Source organism: Sceloporus undulatus, chromosome 5, assembly GCF_019175285.1.
Source record: "Sceloporus undulatus isolate JIND9_A2432 ecotype Alabama chromosome 5, SceUnd_v1.1, whole genome shotgun sequence".
Taxonomy (NCBI): Eukaryota; Metazoa; Chordata; class Lepidosauria; order Squamata; family Phrynosomatidae; genus Sceloporus; species Sceloporus undulatus.
Genome location: NC_056526.1, coordinates 168,369,921 through 168,385,020, shown reverse-complemented (window position 1 = coordinate 168,385,020; position 15,100 = coordinate 168,369,921). Strand labels below are relative to the sequence as shown.

At 41.4% G+C, this 15,100-nt stretch overlaps 1 protein-coding gene across 6 annotated transcripts in view; it reads right to left on the bottom strand.

Annotated features, from left to right (window-relative positions):
- The window catches only part of LOC121930502 (CXXC-type zinc finger protein 5-like), an 87,834-nt gene that overhangs the window by 15,580 nt on the left and 57,154 nt on the right, over window positions 1-15,100 (bottom strand). For 3 of the 6 annotated variants that reach the window (XR_006103963.1, XM_042466910.1, XM_042466909.1), the window contains exon 3: window positions 1,646-1,774. The exons of 1 other annotated variant lie outside the window; for it this stretch is intronic. Coding sequence is in view for 4 of the 5 variants with exons in the window: in XM_042466910.1 (XP_042322844.1) it covers window positions 1,646-1,774 (129 nt within the window). In the remaining variant the exon portion in view is untranslated. Of the gene's footprint in view, window positions 1-1,559; window positions 1,775-15,100 lie in introns of all 6 variants that reach the window. 2 more of the 6 variants (XM_042466907.1, XM_042466908.1) reach the window with 1 other exon arrangement.

The following is a 15,100-nucleotide window of genomic DNA, read 5'->3' as shown; positions in this document are numbered from 1 at the left end:
TTGCTAGATTAAATTTTCAGACTTCAAAAGCAGCCCCATGCACAATGTGATACAGCAGTCTAGTCTCAGTAAAAGTTGTGCATGGCTATGCCCAGTCCTGCTCTTCTCAGAAACTGACATGGTGGGCAGGCACACCAATCTATGCTGGGAAAAAGAACTCCTGGGCACAATCAACATCTGGTAATCTAGGTGCAATGTCAAATGAAAGAGCACTTCCATGCTGTGGGGAGTTCAACCTTTTCCAGACAAGACTGACATTCCAACACTATCGGCAGCAGCTGAAGGGAGAAGCCCAGGAGGAGAGCAGAGGCCACCAGCCTGAGAGTAAGACCGGACCGGAGCCTGCCCCCCGCCCAGTACCAACTCGGTCCCCCTGGAACTTGTTGTGAGGGAGGGGGAGATGGAGAGCGGCACTTTACAAACGCCGGTTCCAATTACCACCACCCCAGCACTTCTACATCCCCACGGAAGTCTTCTAAGAGGGAGGTGGACACAGAGATGGAGTGTGTCATCTGACTGGGTTTTGAACTGTTTTAACTGTTTAATTTATTTTAAACTGAGAGTAATGTTGTTATTATTAGTAGTAGCTTGAGGGAGTATAAGGGACTTGTCTCTTGTTGCTGTTCCTGTTTTGTATTTTGCATTGTACTGTATTTTTGCTGCCAGGAGAGAGTTAGATATTGTTAGTTAGATTAATACGTTACGTTATATCTTAAGTATTATTAAGTCGTGTATTTTGGTTTATGTATCTTGCATTGTTATGTTTTGTATTTTGGACTATGTTCGCTGTACTTTCTATACTTATTCTGCATTATTATTATTATTATTATTATTATTATTATTACTATGTCAGTTAAGCTTTATTTGGTGGGGAGTTTACTTTGTATCATGCTTTTGTTGTAATCCGCTTTGGTTTTGTGAGAAAAAAGCGGAATAGAAATAAATAATTATATTATTATTATTATTATTATTATTATTATTATTATTATTATTATTATTATTATGTAGACACCTTCCTAACTAAGATCTCTATCTTTTTTGGCTTAAATTAATGCTATTCTCTCACTGTCTTCTGAAAATGATTCAGAACCTCACCAGAGATTGGAAAGAGATGTAGAGTTGAGTGATATTTCCATATTTAACATAGCCAGATCCAAATGTCTATATCGTTTCTCACAGTGGTTTCATGTAAATATTAATTAAGGCAGAACCATTTCAGACACCCTGAGTCAAGGGGCAAGGCAATGAATAATTGTTCTCCACCTTCTGGACACTCTTCTACAACAAAGACTGCTGTCACTGGAATATGGTTTCTCCAAACCCAGCAAAACTATCCAGAAGGATATCATGGTTGATGGCATCAAATGCAGCTGAGAAGGTCCAGCAGAAGTAACAATGAAGCTCTCCACCTCTCCGGCTCCCAATGCAGATTATCCAACAGCATGACCAAAGCCATTTCATGAGACAGATTGAAATATGTTTGATACACCTTATCCAGGAATTCTAGGACTGGATTTAAGCAACTCACCCAAGAATACTGGACAATGTTCAGTAATTACCCAGAATGGTAGAATCTAGTGTGGAGTAATCACTGTGACTTTGAAACAGATGGCACAGCTCTGTCTCTCAGGGAAGCATTAATCACCTGCTCCATCCACTCAGCCTGTCCTCCTCTGTCCTCCTCTTTAACTAGCCAAGATGAGTAAGGGTCAAGTGCACAGATCGTCGGCCTCACACTTCCAAGAATCCTGCCCACATCCTCAGGCTGCACAAGCTGAAAAGAATTCACAACAGAACAAGCAGCTGCTGAAGATATACCAATGTATAGTGTCATTGATTTAAAAAACAACTGGTCACGTAATGGGCCACCAAGGGAACCACCACCACCACCCTCGGGGCCTGATGTAAAAAGCCATTAACTACTTGGGGACAGAATTCAAAGATATAGCTGTGTTAGTCTGTAGAATCAGTACATAGAGAGATTTTGTAGAACCTTTGAGAATAACTGAAAGAAAGAAATTGGCAGCATGAGCTTTCGTAGACTTCAGTCTACCTCCTCAGATGCATTTGGTGGAGCGGAAGCTAGGTACAGACATATATATGCCATTGGTAGGTGAGAATGTCAATTCAAATTACAAATCCTTTGTGTATAGAAATGAAGTTGCAGGTCTACGAAAGTTCATGCTGCCAATTTCTTTCTTTCAGTTAGTCTCAAAGCTGCTACAATATCTCTCTTCTTGGAATAAATACACTTACATGCAACCTACTTGTATCTTCTCAGAAATAAGCCCATGAGTTTAGTGACTCCTCCTCTCAGACAAATGACTATAAGACTGCAACCTTGGTTTACTCAGTTCATTAACAAGGAGATGGTGGGAGTCCTTTATTGCCTTCAGTATGCATCATTTGGCAATATCACAGGGTAAAGGACAATATAACTGTGTAAAGATGATGAGCACAATTTACTGGGAACTTGCTAAAACCCTGCTGAAATGAATGAAAACTGCATAAGATTATGATACAAAGCAAGCATCCCCCCTAAAAATAAAGTAACAATAGCAAAATCCATATCAAAGTAATACGTTTATTAACAATTGTCATTCATTAAGACAGAACAGAACTGTCATAATGTTATGTTCATCACTCAGTCTAAATCTATGGTACAGTAATCAATTTTGTGCTACCGCCTGTGACTGCAAGCTTTAAAATGGGGAAAACGTCTTAATAATACTGTTTAAACAGGACTTGAACATTCATTCAGAGCTTTAGGACTCTCTTTGGTACATCCACCTTTAAGGATGGGATTTTATTTTCTCTAAGTATCCCTGTTCTGTGCCAATGCGCAGAGACGTCACATGGTCACTTCTTGTCCTAAAGCAAAGTAAACATGCTTTTCAAAGCTAGCAAAAGCACAGCACATATTTCTGCCAGACCTTTCACACAGCTCTGTGCTGGCTGTAAGATGGCTGCTGATAGTAAACAAGGCACAGGGATGTATAATTTATAAAGAAATTGAGTATAAAAGGAGATGGAGTTCAGAATGGTGCCAAGAAACTCACAGACATCCAAATGAAATTCAAAGGAACACAAAAGGGCATACGTGTAAATAGCACTCTTGTTTGAGCAAGATATTGAAGGGGGAAAAAAACCTTTAAAAATGTTTCTCTCATGCAACAAAAAATGAAAGGACCTAAGACAGCCCCCCCCCCTCCTGTATGAACAGCATTTTTAGATGGCATATCAAATTGGAGGAAGGAAAGGTCAATCAAACTTAGTTTCCAAATATGCAAAATGTTAATTGGAAGGTCAAAGCTGATGCTTAAAGTTTGTGCTTTTTGACTCTAGATTCAGGAAATGTTGAAGCAGTTTCGAGCACATTTTTCCCATTTGTTTCACCAAGGAGCAGCATTGGAAATGCACCATGCTGCTAAATCTCTTGCATGATAAGATCTGAACGGGTCTCTTCTTCATTTCTCCTCCATGAAGCAAAGACAGGTTGAGTAGTAGAGATGTAACATAGCCTTATATTGTAGTTCTTACCATGTTAACAGCAAAGAGCACTGGCTCTCTTGTAATTCACTCCAAGCTTCAATTATATCTACTGGATAGTTTGGAAGTAACACATTACTTGTAATGTGCGAATTTGGTAACCGGTTACTGTTTGTAGCAACAAACTAGAATTTTGTCTTTTTGCTTGTCACGTCCAGGGCTGCAATTCATTACTTTTCAGTGTAATGTAATAGGGTTTCTGTCTGTTCCTTGTTATTTGATCTGTTCAAACTCTGTCTGAGTAGTGGCATGGGGAGAAGGAAGGGTCACTTCAGTGCATACCCATGTGAACCTTCTTTGTGGGGTGTTGTGCAGCAATGAGGAGCAGAGAAGCAAGTAACAAGGAGGGGGGGATGGTAAGATGGAAGAGGAGGAGGAAAGCAAGGAAAGAGAGGAGACACATTAAAAATGTAGGTTGCTCTAAAGTAATAGTAATAACAAGTACATTTCTATACCATTTATCAGTGTACTTAAGAACTCCCTAAGCAGTTTACAATGTGTAAACTATTTGCCCCCAACAAACTGGGTACTAATTTTAGTGGCCTATGGGAGGATGCCCAGCTGTGTTGACCCTGAGCCCCTGGCTGGTATCAAACCCACAACCTTGTGACTGGGAGCGAGTGGCTGTAGTACTGGCATTTAACCACCAGGGATGTAGCCAAGGGGGTGGGGGCTCCAGACCCCCCTTCCATTAGATACAATGAATGGTGCATGCCGCCACGCTACCACACCACTGCACCCAAGCCCCATTATAATGGTGGCACTTAGTCTGGACCTCCCTTCCCAAAATCCTGGCTATGTCCCTGTAAACACTGCACCACCAGGGCACTACAGTAGAGGCGGTCATTTTTGTTAATCCCACAGCCCCCTAAAAATTATTTTTGACCCCCAAATGACCACAAATGCACTCTATGTTTCCTCCAGGTTTTGGGAGCCCTGAGCCATTTTAAGATATTTTTTTAAATGAAGTTGTTTTAAAAAGGCCCCTTCTGGGCTTAGATTGACACGGGATGCATAATATAGTGAAAATGACCCCCAGGCTCCAATGGGCAGTGCACCCCACTAGACTTCAACAGTTGCTCACCCATGTACTAGAGACCAAGTTGTGTGTATGTTGTTGTTGTTACCTTCAAATTGTTTCCGACTTATGGAGACCCTAAGGCAAGCATATCATGGGGTTTTCTTGGCAAGATTTGTTCAGAATAGGTTTTCCATTGCCTTCCCTTGATGCTGAGAGAGTGTGACTTGCCTAATGTCACCTAGTGGGGTTCCATGGCCGAGAGGGGATTCAAATCCTGGTCTCCAGAGTCATAGTCCAACACTCAAACCACTACATCACACTGGCTCTTTAGAGAACAGGTTACCTGGATTTTTTTTAAAAAACTGCTAAAAATTTAAACTGCCTTCTTTTTTCCTCCATTTTGCCTAAAGAAAAGAGTCTGAGTAAGTGCATGGGATTTGAGGTTGGGATTGAGGACTCCCTCACCAAACTTGATGCTCCAAACAGTGGCACATGATATGCACTGGGACCAGCTGGATTGGCATGAGTATCTAGAGGAGGCGTTGGCATTTCAATGGATGCCTGAGGCTGGCTCAGCAATTGTTTGGGGGACAGGAAGATGAGGAAGGGAGAGGGGTTGAGTGACAACAGCTTATGTGCACCCACCCAAGGCATGTGTGCACAGTGCAGATGGTCTGCTACTCTGTGTCTGTGAGGATGGGAGGAAGTGTATTTCCAGGCAGAGTAGTCCACTCAGCCTTATGTTGGTCAAAGATGAAGAGAATCAGATACTATTTTGAATGGCACAATAGTAACTGTAATGCTAACCTGTTAGTAACAAGTGATCCAACAATTACGTTCTGTATTTCTGTAATAGTAACAAATAAGGTAGGTGATCTGAATAATGATTAACTTGACTAGTTTGTTTAAATGGGCAAAAAACAATTGACCCTCCATATTCTTTGTCCACAGTTCAAGCATCCACATCTTGGAAATATTATATATTGGTCATATCATGAAACAAAGGCGGGGTACAAACCGCCGCTTTGCGGCGCTCCCCCGCCGCCGCCATTTGCTCCGAGCGGGAGCCGCAGCAGCCAAACCACGCGACTCCCGCGCGGAGCAAAAAAGAAGCTCTATGACGTCGCGAGGCGCCTGGCGCGGACTCGCGACGTCATAGGCGCCGCGACACGTCTGGACGCTATGCGTCCAGTACGTAAAGATGGCGGCGCCCATGTAGAAGGGGCGCTGCTATCTTGTACGTATAGGATACGTACTATATGGCGGTTTGTATCCCGCCAAAATGATACATCACAGACTTCAATATCCCAATCTGGCAAGGACAGTCTAGTTTATTCCTCTGTCATCTCACTTTTACAGCTACCTTTAAAATGTCCCTGTTTCTCTCTGCTCCTCTGACTCTCCCTCTTTGTCCTCAACTTTTTTCCATTACTGCAAACTGAATTCAAAGTGCAAAAGTAGGTTGCACTCAATTAACTCATTGGTGGAGAGAGAGGAAGAGGAGGAGTGGAATCTTTTACTGCACTATTTAAAATTGTTTCAACAGTTTTTAAATTGTCTGTGTTTTTAACTGATTAAGTATTTAATAACATTTTAATCTTTTAAATTATTGTTGTTATTTATTGGTTTAAATTGCTTTATAGTAATCTGCCGCAAGATCTTCAGATATAGGAATGAATATAAATATTTTAATGAAATAAATAAATAATAAATATATAAATCTTGTCCTTTTCATATGTTGGTTTTGCATGTTGGCTTTGCATTGCAAGTAGATAGACTCAGTTAATGAAGCCACAGCCCTTAGTCCTGAGCTGGGCTGTTGATAACAGGGTGACCTGGAGGTCTCTTATTCATAGGGTCACTAGAAGTCTTAATAACAATTAACAACAACACCATTAATAACTCTCCCCGCCCCCGCTTTCTCTTTCCTTCTCTCACACACATGTATGCATGAGCACACGTGTGTGTGCGCGCATGCACGCACGCGCACACACACACAGTCAACATTTCTCCATGAGCTTTGTTAGGATCAGCTGCACAATAAAAATGTAAGCTGTGTAATTTTTTTTTTAATGTCAGATGTTGTTGCGGTGGCTCTGGAAAGACTGAACCATGAATTTGCTGCATCGGCTTGGGTGAAAAGGGTGAATCCAGAACACAGTTTGAAAGTAACCAGTTACAAATAAAATGCTACCTGCATTTAACTACTTCTCTGAATAACAAAAGTGTAAATGGAAACCCACTGGATGACCTTGGGCAAGTCACACAATCTCAGTCACAGGAAACGCCATGATAGATTTGTCCAAGGGTCACTGTAAGTCAGAAATGACAGGACTGCTCCCCCTAGGGTCAAGTGTTTCACCCAAAGGATAGCTGAGGAGGTAGTCAAAGGATGGAATCTGGCCTCAGCTGACCCCATATCAGGTTGCTCCCCCCCCCCCCACAGTTGTTTCTTCCACGAATATTTCAATGTAATTAGGTCAATAAAGTAGCCCTTTCCAAATCCAACTTTTATTAACTGGTCTCATGATTCCATGGTAGGTCATCAAAGGACTATTTCACTTTCCAAGGTGAAATCCTTGCACTGTTAAATGCATAGAAATCTCATTTACGGGCCAGTCACGATTTATATTGAGGTTGCATTCCTGGATTCATGATGTAAATTGTAATTGATGTAAATAGGGAGCCATTGGGAACCATGGGGATGCACTCTAACAGAGCTGAAGTAACCACAAACTACCATAAATTTTAAAGTGTTTAAAAATGTAAAACATCAGAGCTTACCTTTTAAAAGCTAAACAAGTCTCTCCATTCTAGATTATAAGACTCCAGCTGCTCACTTCTCCCCAGCCTAAACAAGCAGAGAAATCCTCTTCCAGCCAAACAAAAATTGCAAGATTTCAGCCTCTTCCTCTCATTCTTCCTCTTCTAGCCAGGCAAAGGAAACCCATTCCTCCAATGATTGAAAGATTCCAGTTTCTTCCTCCCTATCACACCCCCTTCTAAGCAGGCAAAGGAAATCCTTTCCTTCCACCAATGCCAAACTGCAGTTTCTTTCTCTCCTTCCCCACTCCTCCAAGCTAGGCAGATAAGAGAAATCCAATCCAGTCAGCTTTTCATAGAATCCTAGAATCCTACAGTAGGAAGAAACCACAAGGGCCATCCACTGTCCAGCCCCCTGCCACGCAAGAATACACAATCAAAGCACTCTTGACAGATGACCATTCACCCTCTGTTTAACAGTCTCCAAAGAAGGAGACTCCACTACACCCTTAGACAGCATATTCCACTGTTGAACAGTTCTCACCATGAGGAAGTTCTTGCTAATTCTGAGATGGAATCTCTTTCCCTGTAGTTTGGATATATACAGCAAAATAAAACGACTTACCACTCCCGAATTCAAGCCACATTTGGGCTGCCCTCTGGTTTTACTGTATGGCTTTTGCACCCAAAGCTGTCATGTGGGTACAGCCCGACTCCAATATTGGTCCCTGAACTTGATTCAGCTGCCATTTGCAAAGCTGGAAAGCTCCCTGGGCTGTATTCGTATGGCAGTTTTGGGGGCAAAAGTCATGTGATAAAACCAGGGTGCAGCCCGAATTTGGCTAGAATTTGGCTTGAGCGGTAAGCCATTTTATTTTACTGTGCACTAAGCCAAGCTCCCTAGTCTCTGGAGCAGGAGAAAAAAAGCTTGCTCCATTTTCAATATGACACCCCTTCAAATATTGAAACATGGCTATAATGTCACCTCTTAACTATCTCTTCTCCAGGCTAAACATACCCAGCTCCTTAAGCCGCTCCTCATAGGGCATGGCTTCCAGATCTTTCACTATTTTGCTTGCCTTCTTCTGGGAACGTTTGCCCACATCCTCCTTGATATGTGGTGACCAGAACTGGACACAGTATTCCAGGCGAGATCCCAATGTTTCTCCCTGTTGAAATTAATTTTGCTAGTTTTGGCCCAGCTTTCTAATCTGTTAAGGTCATTTTGAATCTTGATCCTAGGCTATTCGCTACCCCTCCTAATTTAGCATCATCTGCAAATTTGATAAGCATGCTCTCTATTCCATCATCCAATTATTTTCTTACCACTCAAAACTCCATGCCAAAACTCAAAACTGCATTGTTCTCTCACCCTCCCCATTCTCTTACTTCTTCCTCCTCATCTCCCACCTCACTCAAGTTCACAGGGAGAGCGGGAGAGCTATGCATTATATGTGAGACTTTTATTTATTTCTGGGGGGAAAATTGTGAATTCATAATGCCTTAAATAGGCAAAAATGTGACTTGTCCATATTTCATATTCAGCTGGACTTGCATACAGTTTGTAATATTGGTGCAGTAACTTCCAGAATATACAGAAATTATTAAACAGATTTCTGCTTCAGAGGCTGAACTCTATATATTGACTGACTGATCAGGAAAGGAAAGGAAAGGAAAAGAAAGGAAAGGAAAGGAAAGGAAGAAAGAAAGAAAGAAATTTAGATTCACTGTCAAATTCAGGAAAGCAGAAGATGGGAGAAATAAGCCAAAGTCATTTAAATGCAATCTGTGAAGTGAAAACCTCTGGTTTTGCCACTGTAAATGGACCGTGTTTAAAAGCCAGAAGGAAATTGGCCCATTTTGGTGGGCTGAGCACACCAACGTGGGAAGCTAAAGTGCTTCAACCTCCTGGCTATATAAATTCAACAGTCCCTGCTGGGGAATCAAAGTCTTGATGAGATTACAGTGAGTTTCTGGATTCTCAGCTATGCTTGCAGGGGAATCATTATCCTGAGTGACAGGAAAGACAGGTTCCTCTGGAAACTGGGGGAGGGGATGTCAGGAATAAAATTGGAATTGATCAGCATTGTTTAAGTCAACCTTCACTGTTCATGCAGGTGCAAATACTGACAAACAGAGGCCTGGTTCTCTAGAGAATTTTTTTTTAAATGAATCTGCTGCTCTGGCTTCTGGGACCAGGCAATGCTATAAAAGCACTAGCATTCTAGAAATTTCACCACAACATAAGCCTGCTAATGTGTAAGCCTTCAACTCTCCATTCTCTCTTTCTTAAGATCAATTTAAATGGAAAGAGACTTTAAAAAAAGCTTTAAAAAAATTAAGCATGGCATAGGAAAACAATGTTTGCCTTCTAATTTTGGCTAGGATATTCACTGGATGTCTTTGGGGCTTTGCGTCTAACCCACTTTTCCAAATTAAGTTGAGGACAATAGGAAATGTCTGCAGTGTATGGCACACTGCAATAATGATAACACCAACACAACACATAATATTGTATCCCTCAGTTTCATTGTCCTTAAAATCCTTAAAGGCTTAGGGTGGGAACCATGCAGCCCTCCAAATATTGTTGGACTACAACTCCCAGCATTCATCAACAATGGCTGTGATGGCTAGGACTGCTATGAGAGACAGGCCAGCAACATCTGGAATGTTGCATGATTCCCAACCCAAAACTAAAGGAATTAGTTTGGTTTTAAGCTTTTCAAATTGTAGGGGACACAGTGGCTACTTACTCCTAATCAGAGTAGATCTACTGAATCAGTTGTTGAATGTGAGTTATCATGTAAGTAGATGTAACTGTTTTCTCCACCATATATATAGTTGTGCCTAAGGTTGAAGGTTATTCTGTAACACACACACACGCACACACACCCTATCTCATATATCATGCAAAATGATCTGCCATCATTATCATTATTCTTTCTCCCCAGTCTCCTTAAAACCATGCCATCATTTTGCTGTAAGAATGGAGATTTTTTAAAAGTGCTTATTCTGTGCTGGAAGCAGCTAAAAAAAGCAGAGTTACTGTCTAAGCCTGTGGCAACTGCTAATTGCCTTTTTAGAAATAATTATCCATAGTACGAGGGCAAGAAGTTCTACATTTCAAAGAGCTTATAATGGCATAGGGGGCTGTGTCCCCAAAAGGGAAAAAATACATTATGGTGAGATTATTATTGTTTTCCTATAAAGCTTACACTACATTGTCATTTGTGGGTTCATTTCCATAAACTACATGGAATAAAATATAAAGGCTTCCCTGTTGGCAGATACCTTATTTTGAACCAAATATTGCTACACAAAATTCTTCAGAAACTATCCAAGCAGAAGCTTATTCTCCCTTCCAGTACCGAAAAAGTATTAAAATGTGTGTAAATCATCAGATGTAACAATCACACACACACACACACGCACACACGCACACACACACACTTACTAGTGGTGGCTGGTGGCTCCAATATCAAGGAAGCAGTGATTTGCTGTGTTTTAGAGTGAACTACCCTATCTACTGAACCTATTTGGGGCCTATGATATAGTACCTTGAATAGCTTCTTTAAAGTTTGGTTTAAAAGCTGGAGGCAGTTCACCATCCCACTGACACTGGAGTCATGAGCTGCCATTCACATCTACATTTCACTGAGTGAACATGCAATAAGGATCCATAATAAGTCAGAGATTTGTCATTCTTTAAACAGTTGTATGACCTAAGCATGGTTTTCATGCTTGCATTTTTACAACACACACACACACATACACACACACATACACACACACACAGAGACTGTATAGAGAATCTGACACATTCATAACTGCTCTATACAATATACAGAAACAGAATAATTAAACTTAAGGCATCAATCCATAAATCACTGACCCTGTAATGCAACTACACATGTCAGCAAATCTTAGGAGAGTTAAGCTTGTGGAATCTATTTTCATGAGTCTGGCTGATCACCCCTGATGAAACAACACTAGTTCCTATTTTTCCTATGGCATGCCCTAGACAGACCAGCCTGGCTGTAAGACTATGTGAAGCAGTTGCTTCAGGCAACAGATTCCCAAGGGGTGCTGTTTCTCCACATTCAACCTCTTTCATTTTAGTTTGTAAAAATATGAACAAAGCAGCTGGCACAAAACCTTGGAAGCTTCTGGTGGTAGTAGGGGAAAACACAATTGGCTTCTCCCTCATAGCTGCTGCTGTGTCTCTAAACCACAACTGCAGTTTTCTTAGCCTTGCCAGCTTGCTAGGAAAGGAAGGGAGTGTGAAGATGGGTACAAGTCCTCCCCCCCCCCTCGCCCTTTTACTAGGCAACTTCAAACAAACAGCAGAGGCCAACCACTTTTCAATAATGTGTGGAAACTTCACTCTGCCATAGAAGAACATGACAAGTAAATTCCTCAATAGTGTCCTGTTGATAAGATCCTCCAGATTTCACAATTGTTCCTCACAAGATGCAAGAACTAATAACTAGTACTGTACTGTACTAGTATTGTAACTAGTTACATCCTTTAGTTAATACAGGCCAGTCATACAGTTAGGCAAAGGGAGGCAACTGCATCAGACAGCACATTCTGAGGGTCACAAAAGGACAGTAGACTATTAAGTTATTTGCTTTGTAGTTGTTGTTGTTGTATTTTACTGCCAGTGATGGAAGAGCGACTTACAGGATTTTGTGCCTCGTGTGCCAGAATCACTTGCCTGCTTTACACCTTGATATGGGTGGGCAGAAGCCATGATTTGCTTCTCTATCTCAGGCAGCAAAATGTCTTGGGTTGGTCCTGAATGTGCATGCACAAAGCAGTTAAGACAACAGCTTGTTTATATTTTTCCAAATAATTTCTGAATGCTGAGGGTGGTAATTTGGATTTGCATTAGCGACTGTGAAGAGACACTTCTAGTCTGATATGAAAAAGAGATTAGGAGGGGATTATGCATCCACACATCCAAAGGGGAAAGAAATCCCAAGCTACAAAAATGCAAGAAGAGCAGAGAGCTATGCCTTCACCATTGTGCACTTAGCATCCCTCTTTCCCACTGTTGAACAGATGGTCAATCTGTTGATTTCATGTGGTCAGGGAGGATAAGGAGGGCTCTGCAGTTGGGGAAAATAAGGGAGGCTATGAAGTGATCAACACCATCAAAGCAAAACGTGGTAAACTTCTTATGTGGCAATGCTCTTGCAATTCCAAACTTGGATGAAGGATATTCTATGTAACAACTTTTGTTGTGTGTAGATTTAGAAGAAATACATGCAAAGAAACTGTCAATCTAGATGTATAGTTAAAATGTTTAAGAGTCCTGGGGTTGTGATAACAAAAAAAAGTTTGATGTGTATTAAAGGGCAATTAATATTGAGAACGTGACACCAAGAATGCATTTTATTCATGAGAAACAAGCAATTCTAACTGGTGCTAGTAACTGTGTAAAAAAAAACCTAAGCAGAGGTATGTCTTTTCAGTTAATTAGTATACTGTATTATCTTCTCGGTGCTCCATAAATAGGAAGATGCATTGATTCCTAAACCAGTTTTCAGTACCCCTGCCTTTCATTAAAAATGAAATGAAAATCACAGGAAAATACAGTTCCAGCCTTTACAGTTACCAGTAAAGGGTCTATGGTGTGAGAGCAATACAAAGTGAAGCGAATCTCTCCAAAGTAGGGCAAAGTAGGCATTAAGGTTCTTAGAAATAGGAATTGTGATCTGGACAATTTCTACGACTCATCCAGGTTTTTGTAGTATAAAATGTGGGTTATTTTCATGAAGCCAGAGCAAAGTACACACAGCCCTCACTGGACACTCTTCACACATGCTTCAAACTGGAGTGGCACTCCACTGCTTTTCATTTTCTAAAGAGCTTTCCCTCTGACTTTGCAATGTCCTGTGGGATTATATTTCAGAAACCTGCTGGGCACATCTGCATTGGAACTAAATACTATCTGGTGCACTCTTGGCACATTGCATTAACTGACGGCATGGCATCACAGTATTGATATGCCATGCATATTTTAAGGATGTAAATTTCATAAGCAACAATACAAAATTAATTAGTTTCTCTCCAATGTGAGAAAGTTGTCAAAAACTATGCAGCTTTCAAGATTTGTTCTGTGGAAAATCTGCCCAACTTCTTTTCTGCACAGAAAACATGATTTTCTGCACAGGAAGAAAGTTTTATGTGCAGAAAACATGATTTTCTGGGTGAAAAAATAACTTTTTTTGAAGAAATAAACACACTTTCTCTGTGCAACACCACCACCACCCACTTTAGCTTGGTTCAATTTTGCACAGAAAAAAGGTCCCAAATAATTAATAATCTTGTCACAAATAAATTTTCTTGGCAGGGAGTCCTGACAGGCAGGAAGCCTCTTTTCCATTGATTGAAACAATCAATGGAAACAATGACTAGAGCGTGATTGGCGGAAATTGGACTCTTATCTGGCAGAACTTGCCATAAGAAATTCCTTTGCTCTTACAGAGAGGCAATTAAAGCAGAGGATCAAAGTCTCGTCAGGCAGAACTGTTTAGGGTGGTGAAGGAACTGACGGTGATGCCATCTATCCAGAACCCTCTATTTATCCCAACAACGGCCTGCTGTGACACTTTTAATAACTTCTTTGCTGACAAAATCGCTCAAATAAGAGCCCATTTGGACACCAATATTGAAGCACAATCGACTAATGAGGTGTCCAGTAAACCTGTTTATGAGATTAAACTGGATCAGTTTGAGCTAGTGAGTACTAATGATGTGGACAAGATCCCTGGAAATGTAAAAAAGACAACATGCCCTCTTGAACCCTGCCCATCATGCCTGGCCATCCAAGGGGGTGAGGCACTAATGGTACTTCTTAGACATATCTTCAATGCTTCCCTTGGGGAGGGCTATATACCATCTTTTTGAAAGAAGCAATCATTAGACCGCTCTTGAAAAAACAATCCATCGACCTCCTGGACCTGAAAAATTATAGGCTTGTTTCTCGTCTACCATTTTTGAGCAAGGTGACCGAGAAGGCGGTTGCTCTTCAGCTCCAAGTGGTCTTGGATGAAGCCAATTTTCTTGATCCATTTCAAATGGGCTTCAGGACTGGGTATGGGGTGGAGACTGGTCACTTTAACTGATGACCTTTGTCTAGGCATTGACAGAGGAAGCGTGACTCTGTTGGTGCTTCTAGATCTCTCAGTGGCATTCGATACAATAGATCACGGCTTCCTCTTGGAGCACCTGAGGGAGCTAGGAATTGGAGGCACTGCCTTGAAGTGGTACCGTTCCTTCCTCTCAGGCAGGTTCCAATGGGTGATGCTCAGGGACAGTTGCTCTTCAAAAACAGAGCTTAATTATGGTGTCCCCAATGCTATTTAACGTCTATATGAAGCCACTGGGAGAAATCATTCATGAATATGGAGCCAGGTGTTATCAGTACGCTGATGACAACCAAATATATTTCTCAATGTCCTGGTCATCAGCGACAATAGATGGCATTTCTCCCCTCAACCAGTGTCTTCGGGCAGTAATGGATTGGATGAGAGAAAACAAGCTCTAGTTGAATCCAGACAAAATGGAGGTACTTACAGTAGGGGCCCCCAAATCAGGTTTTGGGTTGCAACCTCCAGTCCTAGAGGGGCTCACACTCTCCTTGAAGGACTGTGTTTGCAGTCTGGGGGTGCTTCTTGACCTAACGCTTCAGATGAGGAAACAGTTGAATGTGACGGTCAAGAGTTCCTGTTATCAGCTTTGGCTGATACGCCAATGTGC